The sequence below is a fragment of the Thunnus thynnus genome, chromosome 2 (assembly GCF_963924715.1).
Source record: "Thunnus thynnus chromosome 2, fThuThy2.1, whole genome shotgun sequence".
In the NCBI taxonomy this organism is placed as follows: domain Eukaryota; kingdom Metazoa; phylum Chordata; class Actinopteri; order Scombriformes; family Scombridae; genus Thunnus; species Thunnus thynnus.
In genome coordinates, this window is record NC_089518.1 from 11,039,929 (window position 1) to 11,060,461 (window position 20,533).

The 20,533-nt window shown below is 39.4% G+C and overlaps 1 protein-coding gene across 1 annotated transcript; it reads right to left on the reverse strand.

Annotated features, from left to right (window-relative positions):
* Positions 1-8,837: 8,837 nt before the first annotated feature.
* ap3m2 (adaptor related protein complex 3 subunit mu 2) lies at positions 8,838-19,676 on the reverse strand. Its single transcript, XM_067602911.1, has 9 exons — positions 19,550-19,676; positions 17,364-17,641; positions 16,983-17,154; positions 15,567-15,704; positions 15,328-15,413; positions 15,011-15,144; positions 14,554-14,761; positions 14,145-14,289; positions 8,838-10,697 (listed from the first exon to the last, which is right to left on the reverse strand). Exons 2-9 carry the CDS (start codon positions 17,634-17,636, stop codon positions 10,597-10,599), a joined length of 1,257 nt encoding a protein of 418 aa, XP_067459012.1. The 5' UTR covers positions 17,637-17,641; positions 19,550-19,676; the 3' UTR covers positions 8,838-10,596.
* Between the last annotated feature and the right edge of the window lie 857 nt (positions 19,677-20,533).

Consider the following 20,533-nt stretch of genomic DNA (forward strand, 5'->3'; position numbering starts at 1 on the left):
TACTGTTTATTTTACCAATAGGACACTGATATGAGAAGTCATTAATCTGAATTGATTCTTGTAAAAAAATTCAATATTCTAGCGTGTTAAATGAAAGAAATGAAACATAATTTTCATACCAGATATATTGGTAATTGCACTGGCCTACAAAGATAAATACCAGTATAACCATATAAATATATAACATATTGAATTGTGCTGTTGTAAACTATGCATGTGGGGAGATAACAGTAATGACAATGAAACCTAAAAGTAGTCACATGAAACAACAAGTGAACTATTCCTCACTCTGCAGGAGACCCCCATGTGTTGTTGCTCCATCTTGTAAACTTCTAAGCAGACAGGACACAACAGGCCTGGACAGTGCTGGTGGAAATCCTGGTTTCCTGTTTGTGGCTAAACAACCCTTGTGCCTGTTCCTCTAGACTTCAGCTTTGTGTTCTTCAACACTAACATGTCCTTATCTGTCTGGATATTTTGGTGCATTAGGCTAGGCCTCTGCTGGTGCCCCAGAGGGGCTTGATCTTTTTAAATAAAGTATTTTATGAAAATGCTAAATGCTTAATTAATTTCACTCAAATTCTGATCTGTGTCATGCCATGAATATAATCTGTCAGTTAGTAACTTTTGATGTACACTAGTCCCTGTTATGTTTGGGATATGATATGGAAAATAACCTGGTTATTAATATCTCCAGGCTCTGTCTATTACACTCACAGCTGTCCAGACTGTGTTTTAGGATCAAATATTTATTTAAATTCTATTATTTCTTTTTTGACATTTCTCCTTTAGAACTTACAGTGCACACTGTAGGCCTGCATTAAAATTAGTGAGACAATTTAGATGTGTTTTACAGCTGAATGGCTTTACATTAAGAAAGTATAACCAGCTATTTTGTATAGTGTTCTATAGTATTTTTGGTAATATCCATACAGAGAGGATGCTAGTGTTGATCTGTTGCAGGATTTAGCTAGAAAATCTTCAATTATTATCTTCACCTAATTTTTATATGCAGTGGGGTTTTTGACAGCTGCCATTCTGGGAACAAACATCTGGATTTATAGCAGCTACCTAATACTTTTTTAAAAAAATGCCTGAATTTGTTGGTCCCAATCTTGATCCTGTAGAATGGCTCAGGAAATTCTTACTAACATTCAGAATGTAATCATTTATCATAAAAATGGCCCAGCTTGTCTGCAAATTCATCTAAACCTCTGGACATTCTTAGTGGTGGGGAGGTGTTTACAGGTGTAAACATTTATTAGTTTAATGATGTTGGATGCAAATAGTATCTTCATACATAGTAGGTCTATTATTTAACAAAACATTAAAAATAATTCCACAGCAAATTATGCTTTTTCAAATTGAACATGACGGCTAGTCAGGCAGTTACTGGACTTTTATTAGAAACTTGGATATATGTTATACTCCAAACACTAATGGACAGGATGCAGTTTAATGGCTATATTCTGATCATTTTCTCAATCAATACTACATTGAGATAAGAAGCCCTTAATCTGAATTCATTGTAAAAAAAAAAACTGAATGGATTCCACAAAAGTATGCCGTATGTTTGATTATCAGCATTTTTATTGTTATCTTTGTACTAGTATAGCATTTTTGTGTCTCTTTTAGTGTATTTAGTGAATATTTTAGCATGAAAATAAATAGGATTTGGAAATTGTTTCAAATGATATGTATGTTTCATTGCCATCACTTTTCTTACCTTTGTACCAACATAACATTTTAAGTGTCTCATAGTGGTTCATAAACTGTTTCCGAGGCTTTAAATCTGTCCGAACAAATTCTTTGAAAGACACTATATAATTATAAAATCTTCACGCTTAACCTAAACATTAAACCCTAGTGTGAGAAAGTTGGTTAGTGTGGAAACAAAAACAGTGGCGACGTGCTTGTTTTGCTATCTATTAGCCTTTGGAGGGGCAGTAGGATCCATTCTTCTTAGTCATGCTTTACTAGCTTAGTCTGGTTTTTCCTGCTTCTCCTCCTCCAATACTGCTGACCATTTACTGCATCTTCCCGTCCTCCTCCTTGACTTTACAACCCATCCCCCCTACTGAAGACCCTGATGCACGTACAAACACACACACACACACACACACATACACTTCCATTAACACACACAAGTGCACACTTTAAAAACATGCAGTGACTCTTTCTCTTTCTTCGCACACCCACACACACGCACACAAACACAAAATGGCCTAAGGTTAACCCCCACCCTCACTCAAAGCCTCAAAGGTCAAAGGACAAAGCACAGGCAACTGCAGGAATTCTCCACTGCTGCTGTTTGGTAGCCCTGAGAGTCCCTCAACCATGCAAACACACACACTATCCACTTACAGTCTGTTGAAACAGGCAGACCACAGTTTTTTTCCTATTATCACAGGATATATCAGTAGATTTCAGCACTTGTGTGAAACATTTTCTGAACCACATCCATAACCATGATGACTACATCTGTATCTGTAGCTTATTAATGGTAGTTATAATTGGGTGTGCTCCTCTGTTTCTGACTGTAAAGACACTCAACTTTAAATAGATCAGTGTGTGCGGGAGGGGGGCAGCCACACTAGCTGCTTCCTGATACAGCTGCCACTCAGTTGGAGACATCATAGGCTGGAGCATGTGCACTCACAGAAGGCTAAGATAAGTCTAGATATAGTTCAAGGAGTTATTAGTGATGCATCTTATGAAAGCAATACCACATAGTTTACTGTAATAGTTCACAAGTGATTCCATTTGGAATCAGGCAATCCTATAAAAACATATCAACATATTCACAAAGCTTCAAATCGTATTCACCACAAAACACTAGAAGCATGTTGCCTTGTCAAAACTCAACCTGTGATCGTCGTGTAGCTTTCTCCAGTAGTACTACATTACTCTGTAAACTGTACATGTATACATTTGAGTTTTTTTTCAATTCCCAGTAGAAGTGTCACATCTGTTCGCATTATAGTGTGTGTCACTTGCTACTTAGAGTAAGATCTTTAACATATACACACATATATAGCACATGCAACAGAGTATCCCTCTAAATCCTGCCTAAGGAGAAGCAGGTCCAGACTTGACAGTTGAAGAATGCCAGCAGTGGGACCAGTGGCTGCAAAGCTCAATACAACATGTCTGGATGGACCTCTCCACCAAGATGTTGGTGAGGTCTGTAATGTAAGTACTTTAATAAGTGGATGGATAAATGGATACACTCCTGGCTCTATTACAGTCTTCTGCTCAAGTACCTTGAGTGAGACTCTACAACACGACCAGAACTTACTGTGGCTGAAAGCAGGGTGACATAATAATGTGTTTTAGGTAGGATAAAAACAAAGCTGAAGCTATATCTCACTGTGACAGAAAACCACTAAAGATGTTCAGAGAATCTCAGTAACTTCAGTAAACCTCCAAATATTAGCTGTCAACTCCAGCATTTGGGATCTCTCTCTATATTTAACAGTTACTGATAATTAGAGATACAACAACAAACTTTGTTGCTTTGCATAAGTAAGTCACTTGTCCAGGGTGTTTCTCTGAATTATGGCCACTGAATGCTCCCAATGTCACAGTGATATTGTACAAAGGCACAGAGAGTGGATGAACAGATGGAAGAATGAATAAACAAAAAGAGTAAGCTGACCAAGTCTCGACTGATATGTGCGACAGCTCAAATATTAATGAAGTCTTCCAATAGAGAATGAATGGAATATTGATTATCATATCTGTACCTCGCTCACCTCCCAGTTGCTCTGTCTTCTCTTCAGCTCGTCACATTTGCGCAGCTTGCAGATCTGTTTGCCCGTCTTGCGGTTCAGACAGTTTGCACAGGTACCACAGTTCTCCTTGCGGAGGCAGGGGGTGCAGGCACCACATTTCTTCCTCCTTTTCTTCTGGAGGTCAACACTGGTGTCCATGGAGGCATCACAGGGAGACAGAGAGAAGAGTCCTGCTTGATGGTGTTCAGTCTCAATATACTTGCTCAGAGGAGACGTCTTCTCTAAAGATTTCCTATGCATGGGAAGAGACTGAGCCTCCACTGCATCCATAGAGAAATCATAAATGTCCTGTGGAGGTGGACTACGCCCTGCCCTCGGCCTGGGCATTGTGACTTATGCCTTTTCTGTCTATGAATTGGGGAGATTTAAAAACAATGATAAACGCAGTATTGTTGAGAGATTAAAATCAACACCAGCCAAACGTTGGTAAATATTTGGCTGCACTTGCAAATTCTGCCAGATCTTCATACAGACAGATATCTTGAATCAGTTTGTGGGTGATTTTGTAGATATTACACCGGCTGGAGAAACCCCCAATCCACTAAAGTCTGTGGGCTGTTGCCAAAAGAGTTAGCTTAATGTGCATCATTTTGTAGTCCGAGCCCCCCAGGAACGACAAAGGGTTTTAAGATATAAGAGGGTCTTCTGAGATTGACAACTTAATTATTATATTGTCTTTTTGGTCACCCAGGTGGCCCTGGAAAATCCGTGTAGTAACTTCCAGTATGGAGTCCATCTTTCCCAGCTACCCTGAGGGATGGTTGGCGGTCCACCACAGTTTTGGCAGGGAAGGTGGAGCCTGGGGAGTCATAGCAAAGTCTGCCCAGCCTGGTCACAGTCTGGAAGTGTGCAGAGACAGCAAACAGGGTGAGACAAAACACTTTCAATTAACACTCGAATGCTAAAAAAACAAACATTTTTACACTTTTGTAGGTCTACAGTGAGGGATTTGAACGTTTAGGTATGATTGCCAATGTCTTTATGTCTACACTTTCTTGAGCAAATACACACTTACATACCATTATTCTACAATTTTACAGTACAAGCTGGAAGTAGCTGGACTGTTGGTATTCCCAGTTCTCTAAATATGTCACCTACACATGCACACCCTTCATGAGGCTACCCATCTCCTTAGCTACACTGCCAGTTGAGTTCAACCAAGAACAGGCCAAAAGACATTGTGCTTAAATGATATTGTAGGAGGTGCTAGTTAAACATAGTGAGCCCAATGAGGTATATATATTATGAAGCCAAGATGTTTAAAGTTTCACACCATATCATTAAGGCAACAGTTTTATGAACTAACAATTAATAGTTTATCAGATTGCGGCTTGCTGCACAATTTTGAAAACAACAGTTTAATGACTGTCTAATGTGAATAATACTAGATGCTTCACCCTACATTAGAGTTTATTCAGACTGCTGTCTGGTAACTGTCTGGTTTCCCAAACACAGCTGTCAGTGCTGTGCATCTAGTTGGCTCATATCCCTACAGGCCTACGTGAGCAGTTTGAGAAGATACTGTGTTTTAATAGCAGACCCCACATGGACGGGGGCTTAAGTCTTCCTGAATGAAAGGAGGGGGGTGATAAGTTGATGCCAGGGACAGTCCTCTTTGTCTTGTGGTCACACGCTCCAGTCAACCGTCAATAAGAAGTGAATTGTTCTGAGAAAACTCAGTGTTTCTTTGCTGCTGCCTGGTTTCACAGCCTGCACTGACCGAACATATTTTTTTGAGATATTATGAGCAATACAAATGGAAGGTAAAAGTCAAATAAATTCAATTTGCAATCAAATATGTGTTTTCATTTATTTTAGTATAGTTTTAACTAAACTTACATAACCCAGTGAGATTGTCTTTAAAATGGATATGGATACAAAGAGAAACATGGCTGCGCCTTCTGAGGCGGGAAAATCACAAATTGTGTTCTATTGCAATAGAATAATTTGTTGCTAATGTTTGTTACATTCAGTTTAACACTCAACTGCAACTTTGTAAAGTAATTAAAAGACACTAGTTTAAAAGGAAAAAAACACTGGGATGTAACAAAGTAGTTACGCCAACTAAATTTTTTACCCAAACTTCTGAAATTTATCGGAGCCTTCAATTAAACGTAATAGTTTAGCTTGTTTGCAGCTCGGCTAGCTAGCGAACACATAGCCTGTGTTTTACCGTTTATCCAGCCTTAGCTGAACAGCACTGTTGTCTCACCTCTAGGGTTAACTACATTTGGACAGGTTAAGTATAATTTAGGGTACCAAACATGCCAAACGGGGGTCCATGGTGGTTGGTAGCCTATGATTTGGACTATTTTGTGAAAAGACTGAACCTGTCTACTTGACCACCGCGGACCCTCGCGGCCACGCGGACAAAAAGCATGAATTAATGGCCTTTACAGTGTAACTTCACGCTAGATTTAAAGCAAGGTGCAGGTGACATTAATGACAAATTACCCTGAATGGAAATATTAGGATTAGTATAATTAGGTAACACCTTAAAATGACAGAAAAGAGCAGTATGATGCTCAGTGGGTTTTACTGGAGTCCTCCGCTTAGCTAAATGAAATACTATGATGGCAGTTATTTGACAACAGATAATGATAATAGTGCAGGGAAATTTAGTTTAAGTTGCACCAGCCTGTGGGAAGATAAATGCTTGTTGATAAACCCAGACTCAGCAGCCGAGGTGCTTAGGCAATGCTATCTGCAACAGCATTACTGTCTCGGGGTAATTTCATTGTTTGTATGCGCCCAGTCAGGAAGGTCAGTCCTGTCAAAAGCTACTGTTGTGTTACTGTACGTCCACGTGCTCACTGACAGGGAACTCCGCGACTGTCCTCTATCCCTGCGGGGAGCCCGACAAGCCCACACACATCAAAGGGATCAGATAAAAACTAACAGGCATCCTTAGATTTACATTGAGATAAATCCTGTTATCTCCCTACACTGTACTCAATACACATCCATTAGGGCTATGAGTGAGCTAATTGCTTTGGGTGACAAATACATCACTTTCACAGGGTGTGAATACACACACTGATTTAAAATGCTACTACATCCACGTGTCAGTCTCGAACAGTGTGGCGGAGATAAATACCTTATGATGGCATCCTTAAACACCATATCTCCACGCAACATTCAGCTGTCTGATAACTTTCTTATAACTATGTACTGTTCAGAAAGTTTTATATCAGTACATTAATGCAAACATACATAAAAGCCATTAAAGGCAACTATGCACAACATCCATGTCTGCACACAGTAGAAACAACAGTAACATTCACAATGAAGAAACAACCTACCACCTGCGATGAATCGATCTTTCAATGCGTCGATATTCTTCTTCACTCTGGGCGTTAAATTTGTCTTTTAAAAAGTTTAAAAACTAAAAAAAACTCTAGCAAAAGTCGTCAACAGCATAGAAAAGTTGTAATATACAAAAAACCAAGAAAACCTTTGCATACCTAGAAAATACTCTTGCACAAAAGTGGAGAGGGAGGGAAAACTTATAATGACATAACTTTGACTTAAAGCTGGTTGATGTCTGGTCGATGGTGAGAGAGGAGGGTGGGGGTGGGGGAGGGCGGGGTTGTGTCTTTTGGAGGGGTTAAAGTTATCAGTAAATTATGGAGTGGACTCCCGCCAGTTGGAGCAAGGGGGGAGGGGAGGGTGAAAAATCACACAACTGGGATGTGAGGGTTAAAAGTGGTGCTGCTGGGTTTTAAGTAATGCCTCTGAAGTCATAAGATGATTTAATATGACCCTAATAATGCTGTAGTCATATCTTAATTGATACCAAAGAGTGGGTTTTCAACAGACTCCTGTGATGTTAAACCAGATGTTGTGACATCAGCAGGGGAATGAGTATAAGGACCTAAAGGTCTGATGCCCTGTCACCCGGCTGGACAGCGGCCCCAGCTGACAGAGTTCAGGTATCTCAGCTGCCTTTTATCACAAGAAAGGGTTAAAAGGCAGTATTGTGATCCACACTGGTAGACACAAGTGTCTGTGGACATTAGAACAGCCCATAGTGTCCATGTGATGTCCACACTCACACATAAACCTCCTTATGATTTACACATTATAAGGTCCAAAATAATCCTTGTGACTTCTGTTTTGGAGATCAAAACCTGACGGCAAAATAGCAAATGTTTTAGTAATTTACCAACTTCAAGTCTAAGTCTAAGTCTAATCATAATCTAATCTAATCTAAAAGGCAATCTCACCATCACTAACAATAATAAATGTTTTTGGGGTAATTTCTGGCCATATCCAACAGTGAGTTGAGTACTGCCTAAATGTTTTTCTTTTTAAATTAGGTTATATTGGAGGGCAAGGATCTAGGAGAAATAATACCCAAGATTGTATCAGAGTATTTACGAGTTGTCCACTTCCCTCTAAGATAGTTTTATGTCATGTGCATTAAATTTGAATTACATTTACCTGACAATATCTTGTCATTCATCAGCCATTGGTGTGTATTAGCATGTTTTCCAGGATTTCCAGGAATCCCTGCATGTCATAATAATTTGCTGGTTTAGAATACAAAAATTGATAATTCTGTATAAAATCTAAATTCTCAGATCTTGGATTTATAGCCCACAATGCTTGTATTTGTGGTTCTTTGTCATGAAACAGTTGGTGTACTTCATCCATTGTAAAGCATCTCACCATCATTACATTCAGTTCCACATACATTTACATTAATTCTTGATAACATATTAGACATTATTAGGCTCACAATATGAATACACTGGACTATAGATGATGTCTGAAACATTTCATAAATACACACTGACTGCAAAATAAGAATTTCATCATGTAGTGTAGCCTGTTGCTCCGTGTGTATGATGATAAAGTCTTTGCATCTTGAATTTTATGAATATTCATCGCCAGTGTAGCTTCAAAATCAGTTTAAATAGTCTTTGGCCTCGACTCAGACTTTGAAACTGACAGATATAATCATTTCCAAAGAGCCTTATGATTGGTAACATAATATTTCAATTCACAGTGGAATACCTGTTCAGTAATTAGTGTTATCACTCGGTTATAACACATCAAATCTTTATTTTTTACACCATTAGAACACTCCATTGGAGGCTGTTTAACAAACACAAACAAAATGCTGTAAACACAAAATGCAAACCTTCTGTTTTGTCCTCTGAGGTACCTTCTTCTGGCCATTACACCACATTACAGTTTCACATCTTTCTTTTCTTCCCCACATTCTATTCATAACAACCACGAGCCTCTATGGCAACTGTAGGCCTCAGTATGATGGTGGGCTGATTTCAGCAGAGACCCAGAGACATGTATGTATCACATTGGCTTTCCAGCTCAGTTGCCATGGTGACATTCATAATGTTATGTTTACATGATGTATGCAAATAGATATTAAGATGTATGTTACGCAGTTTCTCTGCCTGTTGTGAAGTGTTGTGATGAACCGAGCAAATCATTTGGATCAGTGTTAAGTAACACACTGACGCAGGAGCAAAATATATTTATGGCCACATGTTTCTGTATGATGAAAACAAAACCTGCTAAGGATTGCCCATATAATATGGTTAAATGACAACCTTACGTAGAGTTAAAGCTTTCAAAAATGTAATGAGAGTACACAGGAATGGGAAACAGTGTAGATAAGACATTACACTTCAGCAATATCAAATAATCTATTTTGTTTAATAAATAATAATTTAAGTTGACTAAAAAGGCAAATGTGTACTTGAAACTCTTCCCAGAAACCTTCATGGTAATAAATAGCCTGCACAGCTTCTGTAACTCTACACCTGTCTCACTTGCATGTAGATGTTAGTACCAGCAGATGTGAAAGTGCATGATTGAGGACGGCTTCAGTGTCACATTCTCAAATGTCAGTGTGCTGACTCCAGTGCTGCAGACAAAAACTGATTGCAATGAGAAAAGAGGAGCACAAGAATAGAACGGACTGGAATGCAAACAGAAAACACATAAATGCTGGAGAAGAGAATCTAAACAGGAGAGGAAAAAGGAGGATAAAAAAAAAATGCAGTGAGTTATTCTATGTTCCTTTTCTGGACTTTAGTTTCAGTTTGGTGCATCAATTACATCTTGCAGAGCTCCTTTGATGTGTGAAAACACTGAATTTCTTTCATACTATACAGCTCATGCTATCACAATTTATTATAGGGGGAACTCTACTTTGATAGAATATTGGTCCGATATCTCTTGTTTGGAGTGTAAATAACAGTCACCAGCACATATCTATCAAGACAAACATACCACAGATGATAAAATACTGCTTGGAAAGGTGGTGGACAAATCAGTTTCAAAGCTTACACCTAAAGATGAAACAGTACAGCATCAGACTGTGGCCTGTTGGTTTGTATGCCTGAACGTGATGGAGCCTCAAAGATTTCAAATTGGCATGAATTTCTCTGGTAGCTTCTGGGCTTAAATTATCAGTAAAGATGCTGTTAATGCTGTATATCATTGGAAATACTGCATGTACATATATGAGCAATATTGGGCTCGGGTGGGTTTGTTCCAGGTTTAGCTTGGACAGATATGGACATGTTCTTGGTTCAAACTCTGCACTTAGTCAAAGCTGTAACCTGTTTACTGGATATTTGATGCTGTTACTTCAACTGAGGTTTCTATGTGCAATGGTCCGTTCTTAACTGCTACAAGGAGCCTTGCAATTTGTGTAGGTCAATCCTTAAATGCATATACACAGGGAATGTACCAACTCCCCTTCACCCCGTCTCATCACCCCTCAGTCTCATGGTGGCTTGGTCCGGTTGTCACAGAGCAGTAGTCTTTATGTCCGGACCTGGAACTTGCCAGCCTTGGTCATGTACTTGATGCCTTTGAAAGGTTTATACTTCTCACCGTACATGTCCAGCCGGTTCACCTTCAGCCCTGTTGAAGGACACAATTACCGATAATTTATCAATACACACAATCTGATTTGAACAAGCACGAGAATCAAAAATCTGACTTGAATGTTTGAGGATTGTTGGTGAATCACAGTGGGGGTTGTTGATGGGTTTAAGGACCTTCCAGAAATATTTGGTTAGTTACGTAAGGTTTCTACACCACCTCACTCAATATCACCTGTCAGTGCTAATCACAGCCCAGTCTGTGCCTCTCATGTACGACTATTTCATTCAAGCCACAGTGTTAAGCATCTGATTTTCCTAAAAGTGTTGACCTGTCGACCTTTCAAAGGTATTTCCAGAATCCTCAAAGATTCTAATAATCCGGATGCATGATCTTTTTGTGTGTGTGTGTTTCCTAAGTTGTGCCTCTACCAAACAAAGATGGTAGCCAGAAATGACACATAGTATCTCCTTAATAAATCTGTACAATGTGAACCAAAGAAATATAATAATATCAGTTATATTAGTATAACTATTGATATTTCTTTCCTTTATTTTATATTTTCATAGAAAACTTTTACAAAAACAGAACATTCAGGCTGCTTGGACAGGAAATACAGAGAAAGGGATTTAAGAGCTTTTTTTATCTTGCAGACAAAATTTTTGTGCTTTAACTAACTCAAATGTAATGAGACGCACAAACTGGGCCTGATCGATTCGTCGTCCAAAGTTGTGTTTTAAAAAAAACAACAAAAAACAAAAAACGGAAATCCACATGCTTCTCCTGTTTTCGTCTTTAAATCAGCAGTTGGAATAGAAATTAAACCAAAACTTTTATTGTTATATCTACATTATCTGCCTCTACTGCATCTCTACAAAAACATTGTCATTGGCTGTGCTTGCTATTGGATGGATGGATTTGTGAAAAAAATCAGAGGGGGGATGTTTTTGAAACTTTTTTATTCATGAAAATAAATCACAACCACAGTGGGCCCATATAGACTACGGAGCCTAGTGGGCTATTTCTTGCAGCTGTTACAGTAACATTTATAACATAATTACAAACTTTAATAAACGTGGGTCGCGCCACTTGGCCAGATGTATCAATACACTTAGGGCCCTAATTTAACTGCACAAGTGCAACAACAAGCACTTGTGGGTGTCTCCATGCGCACCTGCTATTTTAGTTCATGTATGTGCAACAACGCAAAGTGCAAAAAGGCTGGATGAAGGAGAATATAGATCGGGTGTGGTTATAAAATACTCTCTCAGCCATTCACATCTCTGCTCTCATAGCTCTGAAACAGCTGATCCAATCACAGTGAAACGTGATAACGACATCTCAACAAACAGAAAGCTTTTCTTCAGGAAATGTGTGGATGGTTCAGAGCGTCAATGAACACGAACAAACACACATCACCACGAATCTGAAGCTAAAGATAGATGTATAGGTTTTTTCACAAGTTAATTAGCCTAATATATATATATATATATATATTTATATATTATGATAGAAATAAAAAAGAAAAAAAAAAGAAATTAATTTGGTGAAACCATTTATGTGATTACATCAGACAGACGCTATTTCAGCCATATTTCTGATGCGTCTTACTTCGTAAATGGTCTCATAGTTCAGTAATTAATGTTATACAACAGTGTTTACACTGCAATGTGTTTCAAGAATAAAATGAGACACTACTTTTGCTAAAAAGAAAGTTGGAAAAGAGGCTGCATATCAAGTTCTAACTGACCAGTCTGATGTGTGTAGAGGTGTGTGTGGTTATTCTGTAGCAGCCTGATACACTCTGGCGCAGCACTTCTCTAATCAGAGTCAACTATCAACATATCAGTCCTGCTGCCTTCAGATGCTGCAGGGATTTAATGAACTGATGGAGAAGCAGTATACAGTATAAACAGCTGTGGTCAGCAGATACAATAAGAATCACACACATTCATTTATAAATCAATGCAGACTGATTTACTGACTTTCCACATTTAACATTTTTTTTCTGTGCTGATTTTGGTTGGAAAGTGTTTCATTGAAATAAATTATTTATGATTTAGCATTACTCCATTATTGTAGCATGTTTGCGGCAAGTATTTAGTTTGATCCTGTTCATAAAATCACCGAAGCAGCAGCCAATTGACGTTGCGCCAGAAACAGATGTGAACCTCTGTTTTCAGGGCAACATCTAGGACCAAATTTCAACCAAAATACGACAACTGTCTTTGCACTGCTTCATTTGAATGAACCTCCCACCTGTACACCATGCTCTCTGCGCTGGTCACCAAAATACCACACAGATGCACACAGCAAGTTTCAATGTCAGGAAAATACCAAACAGTCAGAGGGCTGCTTGCACTGGTCGTTGCACCTCCACGAAAATATGACCCCTCTTTTACCCACATCTCTGCAAATCTCTGAGCAGGGCAGGAGGCAACCCCTGCTCCATTTACGGCATCATCACATAGCCTAGGCACCATGTCTTCTCTATTATCACACGAGCACTGACAGCGAATTTCTGATTTTATTGTTGTATGTGATATAGACTATTCTGACATTGCAGCAGTTTACTTAGATTTTTTTTAAATAGCCTATTTTAACTGAAGCAGCATAAATCACTGTGAGGAGGATAACAATAACTCAGCAGAAGCAGGGATATACAGAAAGGTGAGTCAGTCTGTCAGTGTCTCTAAGGGTCCTAGTTTCTATCTATCTATCTAGGCTATAGCACGCACAGCCAATGACAATGTGTTTGTAGAGATGTGGTAGGGGCAGATCATATAGATATAACAATAAAAGCCAAAAAACAAGTGGTTTTGTAAGTGTCTGATGGATTGTATATTTGTTTATCCTGTTATCAAACAAGTTGAACACAGCTTTGGACAGTGGGTACACAGACCCATTAGATCCAGAAGATCCTGTATAACTGCATGCTACACAATGTTACTGCTAACTAAGCCACATTTTTCTAAAGTTGAAGATCATCATCAACAGCAAATGGTATAATAATATATGTAAAATGCAATCTACAAGTCAACAATCTAAAAAGTACAATTATGTTTATCAAAATGTAGCAATTCTACCACAGAATATCCTGAAATTATCTCTCTGATGTCATGTGAGGATGTGAATTTATGGCATTTGGCGCCATCTAATGGCTGATGTGTTGCTGTGCTGACACAATGAGACTGTCAGGTGGTTATCAGCTGAGCAGGCTACGTGATGAAAGCTGCTGTTATGTGTGGAGGTTGAGGTCGAATTAAAAAGAGGAAATGGCATATATTAGTTAATGATAAAATATGACCCGAGGTCTAAGCAGGAACGCACACCAGCTGCAGTTTGACAGAATTTAAACAACTAAAACTGTTCTTTAAGAAAGAACCTTGTGAGGTTAAGTGGTGATGATGTGGTGTGTGTGTGTGTGTGTGTGTGTGTGTGTGTGTGTGTTTGTGTGTGTTTGTGTGTGTTTGTGTGTGTGTGTACCTGAGATGGCCATCTGTTGGATCTTGAACTGGATGTTGATGGTGGGGTTCTCGTCAGGTTTGGAGGCCCCGGCTTGCAGACTCATGGTGCCTTTCAGACTGGGAAGCTTCTGGGGGTTGATCTTCCCAACATCCCATGACAACAACTGGCCAAAACACACATCACATCAAAATTCAAATGTGAGATCATTACCAGTTGGGAAAAATGTCACACCTTATATTACACTATGGCATCCTGAATAAAAGCAAGCAGTGGCATATTTGATCCTACGGGAGATTGGTGTCAGTTTGGAGTCCTGCAGCTTCTGTGTAACAAAGCTTACCTCTAACCATCACTTTTTATTCTTATATTTATGTATTCCTCCCTTCTTTTGGGCGCACAGACACACACGGACACATTTTTTAAGTACCTTTGTGACTGGGTCAAAGGTGTATGTTCCCTGGGAGGGGTTGAGGTTGGCGTTGAGCACTCCCCGGGGCAGCTGGCTGCTGACCAGGACTGACTCCACAGCCTTGCCCATGGTCTGTTTAGGGCCCAGGGTCAAGTCAAAACGTCCCTGGGAGCTTCCCTCACGGAAGGTGATGTTGTGCTTGACGTACACTGGGATAGCTACCAGGCTAGAGAAGAAGCAGGACAATACACAACCTGAGTCAGAGTCATACAAGCCACTGGACTTAGCTGAGGATGTTTTTCATGATTCTGTTTTCTCCCACAGGAACATCACCACAGAACAAATCTTTCACACAGTACAGATATGTTGGCAACTACTGTACAGAGGACACAATTTAACATAATGAAGGCTGTTTCATCTTTATGTGGCTTTGTCACAGTGTGACATGAACAGAGCTAGAATGAAAAATACTTACTTCTGAGAGCTGACGTGATACGAGAGCAACCGGAAGTTTCCATCAGGGGGGATGAAAGAGAGGATCCGCTCAGCCTCCCAGCGCTTGAACCGAACACACGGGTGGAAGCTGACATCATCCAGCAGCCGTGGATTCTGGGAGAGGGAGGAAAATGGAAAATTTGGTTCGGGGGTGAGTAAAACAAAATGGGTTAGGCTGACTTGTAATCATGTATATACAATTTGCTAATGTTCTGTACTAGATTGATAATGTAGTTCCATTGAGAGCTTAAATCCACAAGATGCTTTAAAGTGTTGAAAAACAGTCTGTAACCTTACCATAAATGACAGAGTGAGGTCGGGCATGCCGGTCAGTTTTACACAGGCATCAATAACTCCTTGGATTTCTGCTGTAATAGTGGAGCCTGAAGAAGAACCAACAAGGGTTTCACCAAAATTAATTTTTGAGGTAGATGCTGTTATTTTTGGAGTAAAATTGATATTTTATGCTGACTTTCAATTTCTAACAAAGTCAGACTGCCTATGTCTAAATAATGAGTGCAGACTAAGAGCAGTACCTGATTTATCAATGATAGCATCGATCTCCTCCACCACATCAAAATAGGCTTCATTGTTGGTGTATTTGACTCCAGTGCGTCGCCATGGCACCACTGACAGCTGGCCTGTAGGCAGCTGTTCGCCCACGTTGGTGCTGCCTGGTACAGACATGAGCCAAATGGAATGAGATTTGTCTCTAAAGTATATACACAGTGCATCATATTGACAACAGGCAATGTAAAATTGATAAATCAAGAATACTCTTTCCCAACAAGTGACATTATAATAAACTCATTTTGCATATAAAAGGCTGATGCAAACCTAAAAGCTTGAAACCTCAACACCATAACCACAGCATGGCATGAATAAAAGCATAACTGAAAGCTGGAGTGCGGGACTTTTGTCTCCCCCTTCTGGCAGTGAGAGTAAAGGGGAGCGCTCGGCTATGATTGCCTGAGTACAAAGACGTTACTAGGACGAGGGGAGGACATTTCTCTTTGTTTGATAATGTTGAAAGTAAAGTTAGACTTTTATGTTGGCTTCCCAACTCATTTTAAAAAAGATGAGAGAAAAAGAGAGGGGGAGAGAGAGAGAGCTAAGAGCACCAGCTTGTGAGCTAGAGAGTGAATGAAGAGAGGGAATAGTGGTAACGAGAAAGTCGGTGAATCAGATCAATTAAATGTTATTTTGTGATTGTTTCACAGCGGTTACATTCAAGAGCACAAACACAACCGCACGCTCTACACACCTCCGCTCAACCCTGCAGTGGTGCACCACAACGCCTGATTTGGTCTGAATACTGCCAGACACAGGCATGCAGCATGTTCTCAAGCACACCCCAAATGACAGGCACACAGAGAGAGCCGGTTAAAACAGATATGTTTTGACGGTCCACCGGCCCAAAAATTTATTTTTTGACAGTCCACTGATACACTTTTTGACGGTCCCAGTATGCCGGATGTGAGCGTCATACAACCCCCATAAAATGACTCGTTTGATTATCAGAATTTGATCCATTTAGTCTCATAACATTTGGAAAGTCTAGAAGAGCCACACAATTAACGGCCAGAGCAGGAACGTCACCCCCAACATGAGATTTAAAAACTGTGCATACTGTGATTTATCTGGCGCTGATAGGTTTAATCAGCATTGTGTGAACTCGTTTGGCAAGGGCTTGAATGTAACAGACATTCATTTATATGTTAAAGTTCCACACTGCAGGTTTAATTTGGTAACTGTTCAATCTTTAGTGACTGAAGTGTTAATGGCTCCCCTCATGTTTTACGCACAAATAACCTTGACTGATGTGTCCAACACATTGTGATGGATTGTATCTAATATCATTATCATGGCCTGACAACATTTTCTAAAAATCTAGTTGCCTAATAAATAGCCAAAGTGTCTGATGTATTTTGAAACATGTCAGTGTATTGTACCTGTGATGGTGTTGACCATTGTGCGAAGGATGGTGGGGGGCTTGATGAGCTCTTTGAGGATGTTGGACTCTGTGGCCAGGGGAAAGCCGTTGTCCAGCATTTCCTCCAATAGTTCATAGACCACTACAACATTGTCCTTGATAGCAGCCTCTGTACACACCCCAAAATAGTCCTGATAACAAAGAACACAAGCAGTATAAGCACGTTGTAAATCAGACACAAGTCTCAAAAAGAGGGACTGAGAAGGGAACAAGGAAGAAAACCAAGATGAGAACAGAGGATGTACACTCAAACCAGAGACCACAGCATTAACATTTCATCAATCTGACAGTGGGCTGTGAAAATGCAAGGAAGCAAGTATATGAGAAGACATAGGAGGACCTGGAATGTGTCGACGACTCTGTGCAGAAACTCGATGACAAAGAGCGGCGGCACCTCGCTCTGGATGACAGCCACAAAGTAGATGCGGTGCCTGAGCACACTGATAAGGTAGTGGTGTGGCGTGGGGATCACTGGTGGGACGTTCTCCGGCTCGGTGGCACGCTCCTGGGCCTCGAAGAAGTAGTCACACACAGAGCGGCTGACCACACTCTTCCAGTGCTTCTCCAGGAAAATGTCCCCTGAGGCGTTAACTAGGAACAAGCTGTGGATCATTTTGGCTAAAGGCAAAAGATAAAAAGAGAAAACCAATGCATTTAAATTTAGAGGTTTTGGATTTTTAATCAACTATAAGAAAGGTTGCTTCAATTCAAATTGTACCTGCACATATGACATAATAATATGTAATTACTTGATGTTTCAAGCAAAAAAACTTGATGCAATCACTTTTTTTCTGTGTTCACTGCTATTATGAGACGTAAACAACAATTCATTGAATATAACTGAATATATACTAAATGTTTAGCTTCTAATTACGAATCAAGAATAAAGTAATTACTGACTTGTTGCCTGAATTGTACACAATGTGTGGAAAGTAATAATTCAATGAATGAATGAATGAACTCCAACTCAACTTGGCCTCACCTTTATGAAGTGTTAGAACAAAAAGCCTCCAATAACTCCATACCATGCTACTCTATCTATGTCTACTAGTGGGCTGTTGAACAGACCGCCCCCTCTCCCCTCACATGACACATTTCTTGGTGGATAAAAGACAGTTTCACGCTCTGGATAATTCACAAAGACTGGTCATACAATGTGCATACCTCTGTATTAGAGAATGCGGTTGAACATCTTAACTATGTGTATCTTAATCATATAGATACAATGTAAATGCGCAGTTTTTTTAATAATGTGCCAAAGAGCAAAGCAATAATTGCTGCAGCCTTGTATTTCTTTTCCTCCACAAGTCTATATGTGAAGCTAATGTTCCACATGCTTTCTCAGTCTGAATCCTCCTTGCCCATTAAACACAGACGCCATTCACAATCAAAAATCTAGTTTACAATATGAAATAAAACAACAATATGTACAAACATGTGAAGAAATGGCTCAGATGAAACACTCATTATTGTGTGTCTACGTAAATGTGTCAACATAAAACTCATATTTATCTAAGTGGTGTTTGGCCTACACATCATTATTAAAGTCCTCCACTTTAAGATGTTTTCTTCCTACCGTTGAATGTTTGAGCTTCTCTGTGCAGAATGATGTATGTGCAGAGTTTGTTTTCACATTCATCTGCTGAAAGTGGAAAGTTTCTCTGTGCTCATTGAAAATCCAATTTATAAGTGCTGGACCTACAAGCATGATTTGTGACATCACATATAGTTTGGAAGCCAATCCAAACTAAAAGTCTAATATTCAACTTAGTGTGATGTGGAAACTTGAAGCCTCCAGTGCACAAACACTGAGAATGAACTTTACAGTGAAGTAGGAGACATCTTGTGTCCTGCTGTTAAACTTTTGAAATTAAATATATTTACATATTTATAGATACTGGATTTTTTAATGAGGAAGAAGGAAGATATGTAATTTCAAGGGAGATAGTTTAACTTTTGTTTTTGCGGAAAAACCATATCAGACACAAATTATTATTCAAAGGAGAGTATTTTATATACAAAATTTCTGGAGGGAATCTTTAAATGGTGACGAGGAATAGTTTTGGTGGTGGACATTTGTGCTACTCTGAGCAACAACTCAACAGGCAATATTACTTCAGTCCTCTTTAGCTAACTTGCGGTGGCTGAGAAAGATGACACCGGAATATTCATTAAATATGCGGCAAAGCTATCGAGTTCGGCCTGGATATAACGACTACAACTCAAAGCTACGGGACCCTGCGGGAACTGCAGCTACACATAATTATTACCGTGTTAACACGTTTTATGTTAACCAACTTGCTAGTAGCTAGCTATATCGCATAGCAGTTGAAGGCCTCCATCTCCATAAAGTGCAATAAAAAGATGCTACATCAGTCCATCCTGCTGCCTCTCAGTCTCATGACAGAGGAAAAGCCGTGTCACCCGGTGCAGGAATGAAAATACATACAAAATAACGATGTTTTTTTCTTATTAAAACCTACTTTTTGTCATATATGAGACAGTTATAAGTTAAAACGGACTCACCGAAGACAAATGTTGCGTTTTCGTCTCGCCTTTTCACCCTTTTTTCCCCAATGAAAGATTAAGCAGCCGTCGCTCCTTCCCGTTAGGTGGATCAGATCCTGATGTGAGAAGGCACAGATGAGTAGAGCCGACCAATCAGAAGCCGAGAAAACAGACAAACCCCGCCTACTCAGTAGAGTCATAGGTTAACAATAGGGAAGCTGGTGCTCGTGACTTCGCTGTGATTGGAGCAGGGAGGCAGAGCTTCGGTAAACACCAGTAAAAACTGTCCGATGATTGGCCTAAGGGGCTAGCTGGTCTGACATTTTGTTTCTAGTATCAGATTTCATCTTGTGGGCTTCCTCTTCATTCACAGCAAACACACACAGGAGAGGTGATTTATATATGAGAGCAGTCTAATAGCAGTCTAAGCATTCAAAATCAGTTTGCAGCATACAATTCATTAGACTCCTCATTTTGTAATATAACACCAACTCTACTTTTTTTTTTAAAAAATCTTTCCAAAAAAAGAAATTGTAATTAAATACCACAGGCAAACATGAAGATTGTACAAATATTCAGAGAGAGGCAACCGATACTGTTGATGAATCTGAAGATGTTGGCATCATACTTAAATATGATTAATACAATTACATATGTGTAGCATTTTTCTTGTTAGCCACTTTAGTAACTGTTGTGTAAAAATGACAAAAGCACAGCACATAGATGCAAAATGCATGTAGGCTAATACCAAGAGAGAGAGGCTGCTGATGCTGTGGATCAATCTGAAGATGTTGGCATCAGAATCAGAATCTGTTTATTAGCCAAGTATCCAAGAATACCAGAATGTGTCTTGGCGTTTGCTCCCACAAACGCAACACACAAGAGTAAAAATATAACAAGAGTGAGGTAATAATGAAATAAACTATATATAATACTATATATAAAAAATCTATTCACGGAATGGAATAGTAATTGTTTTGAAATGGGATATAAAACTTGAAA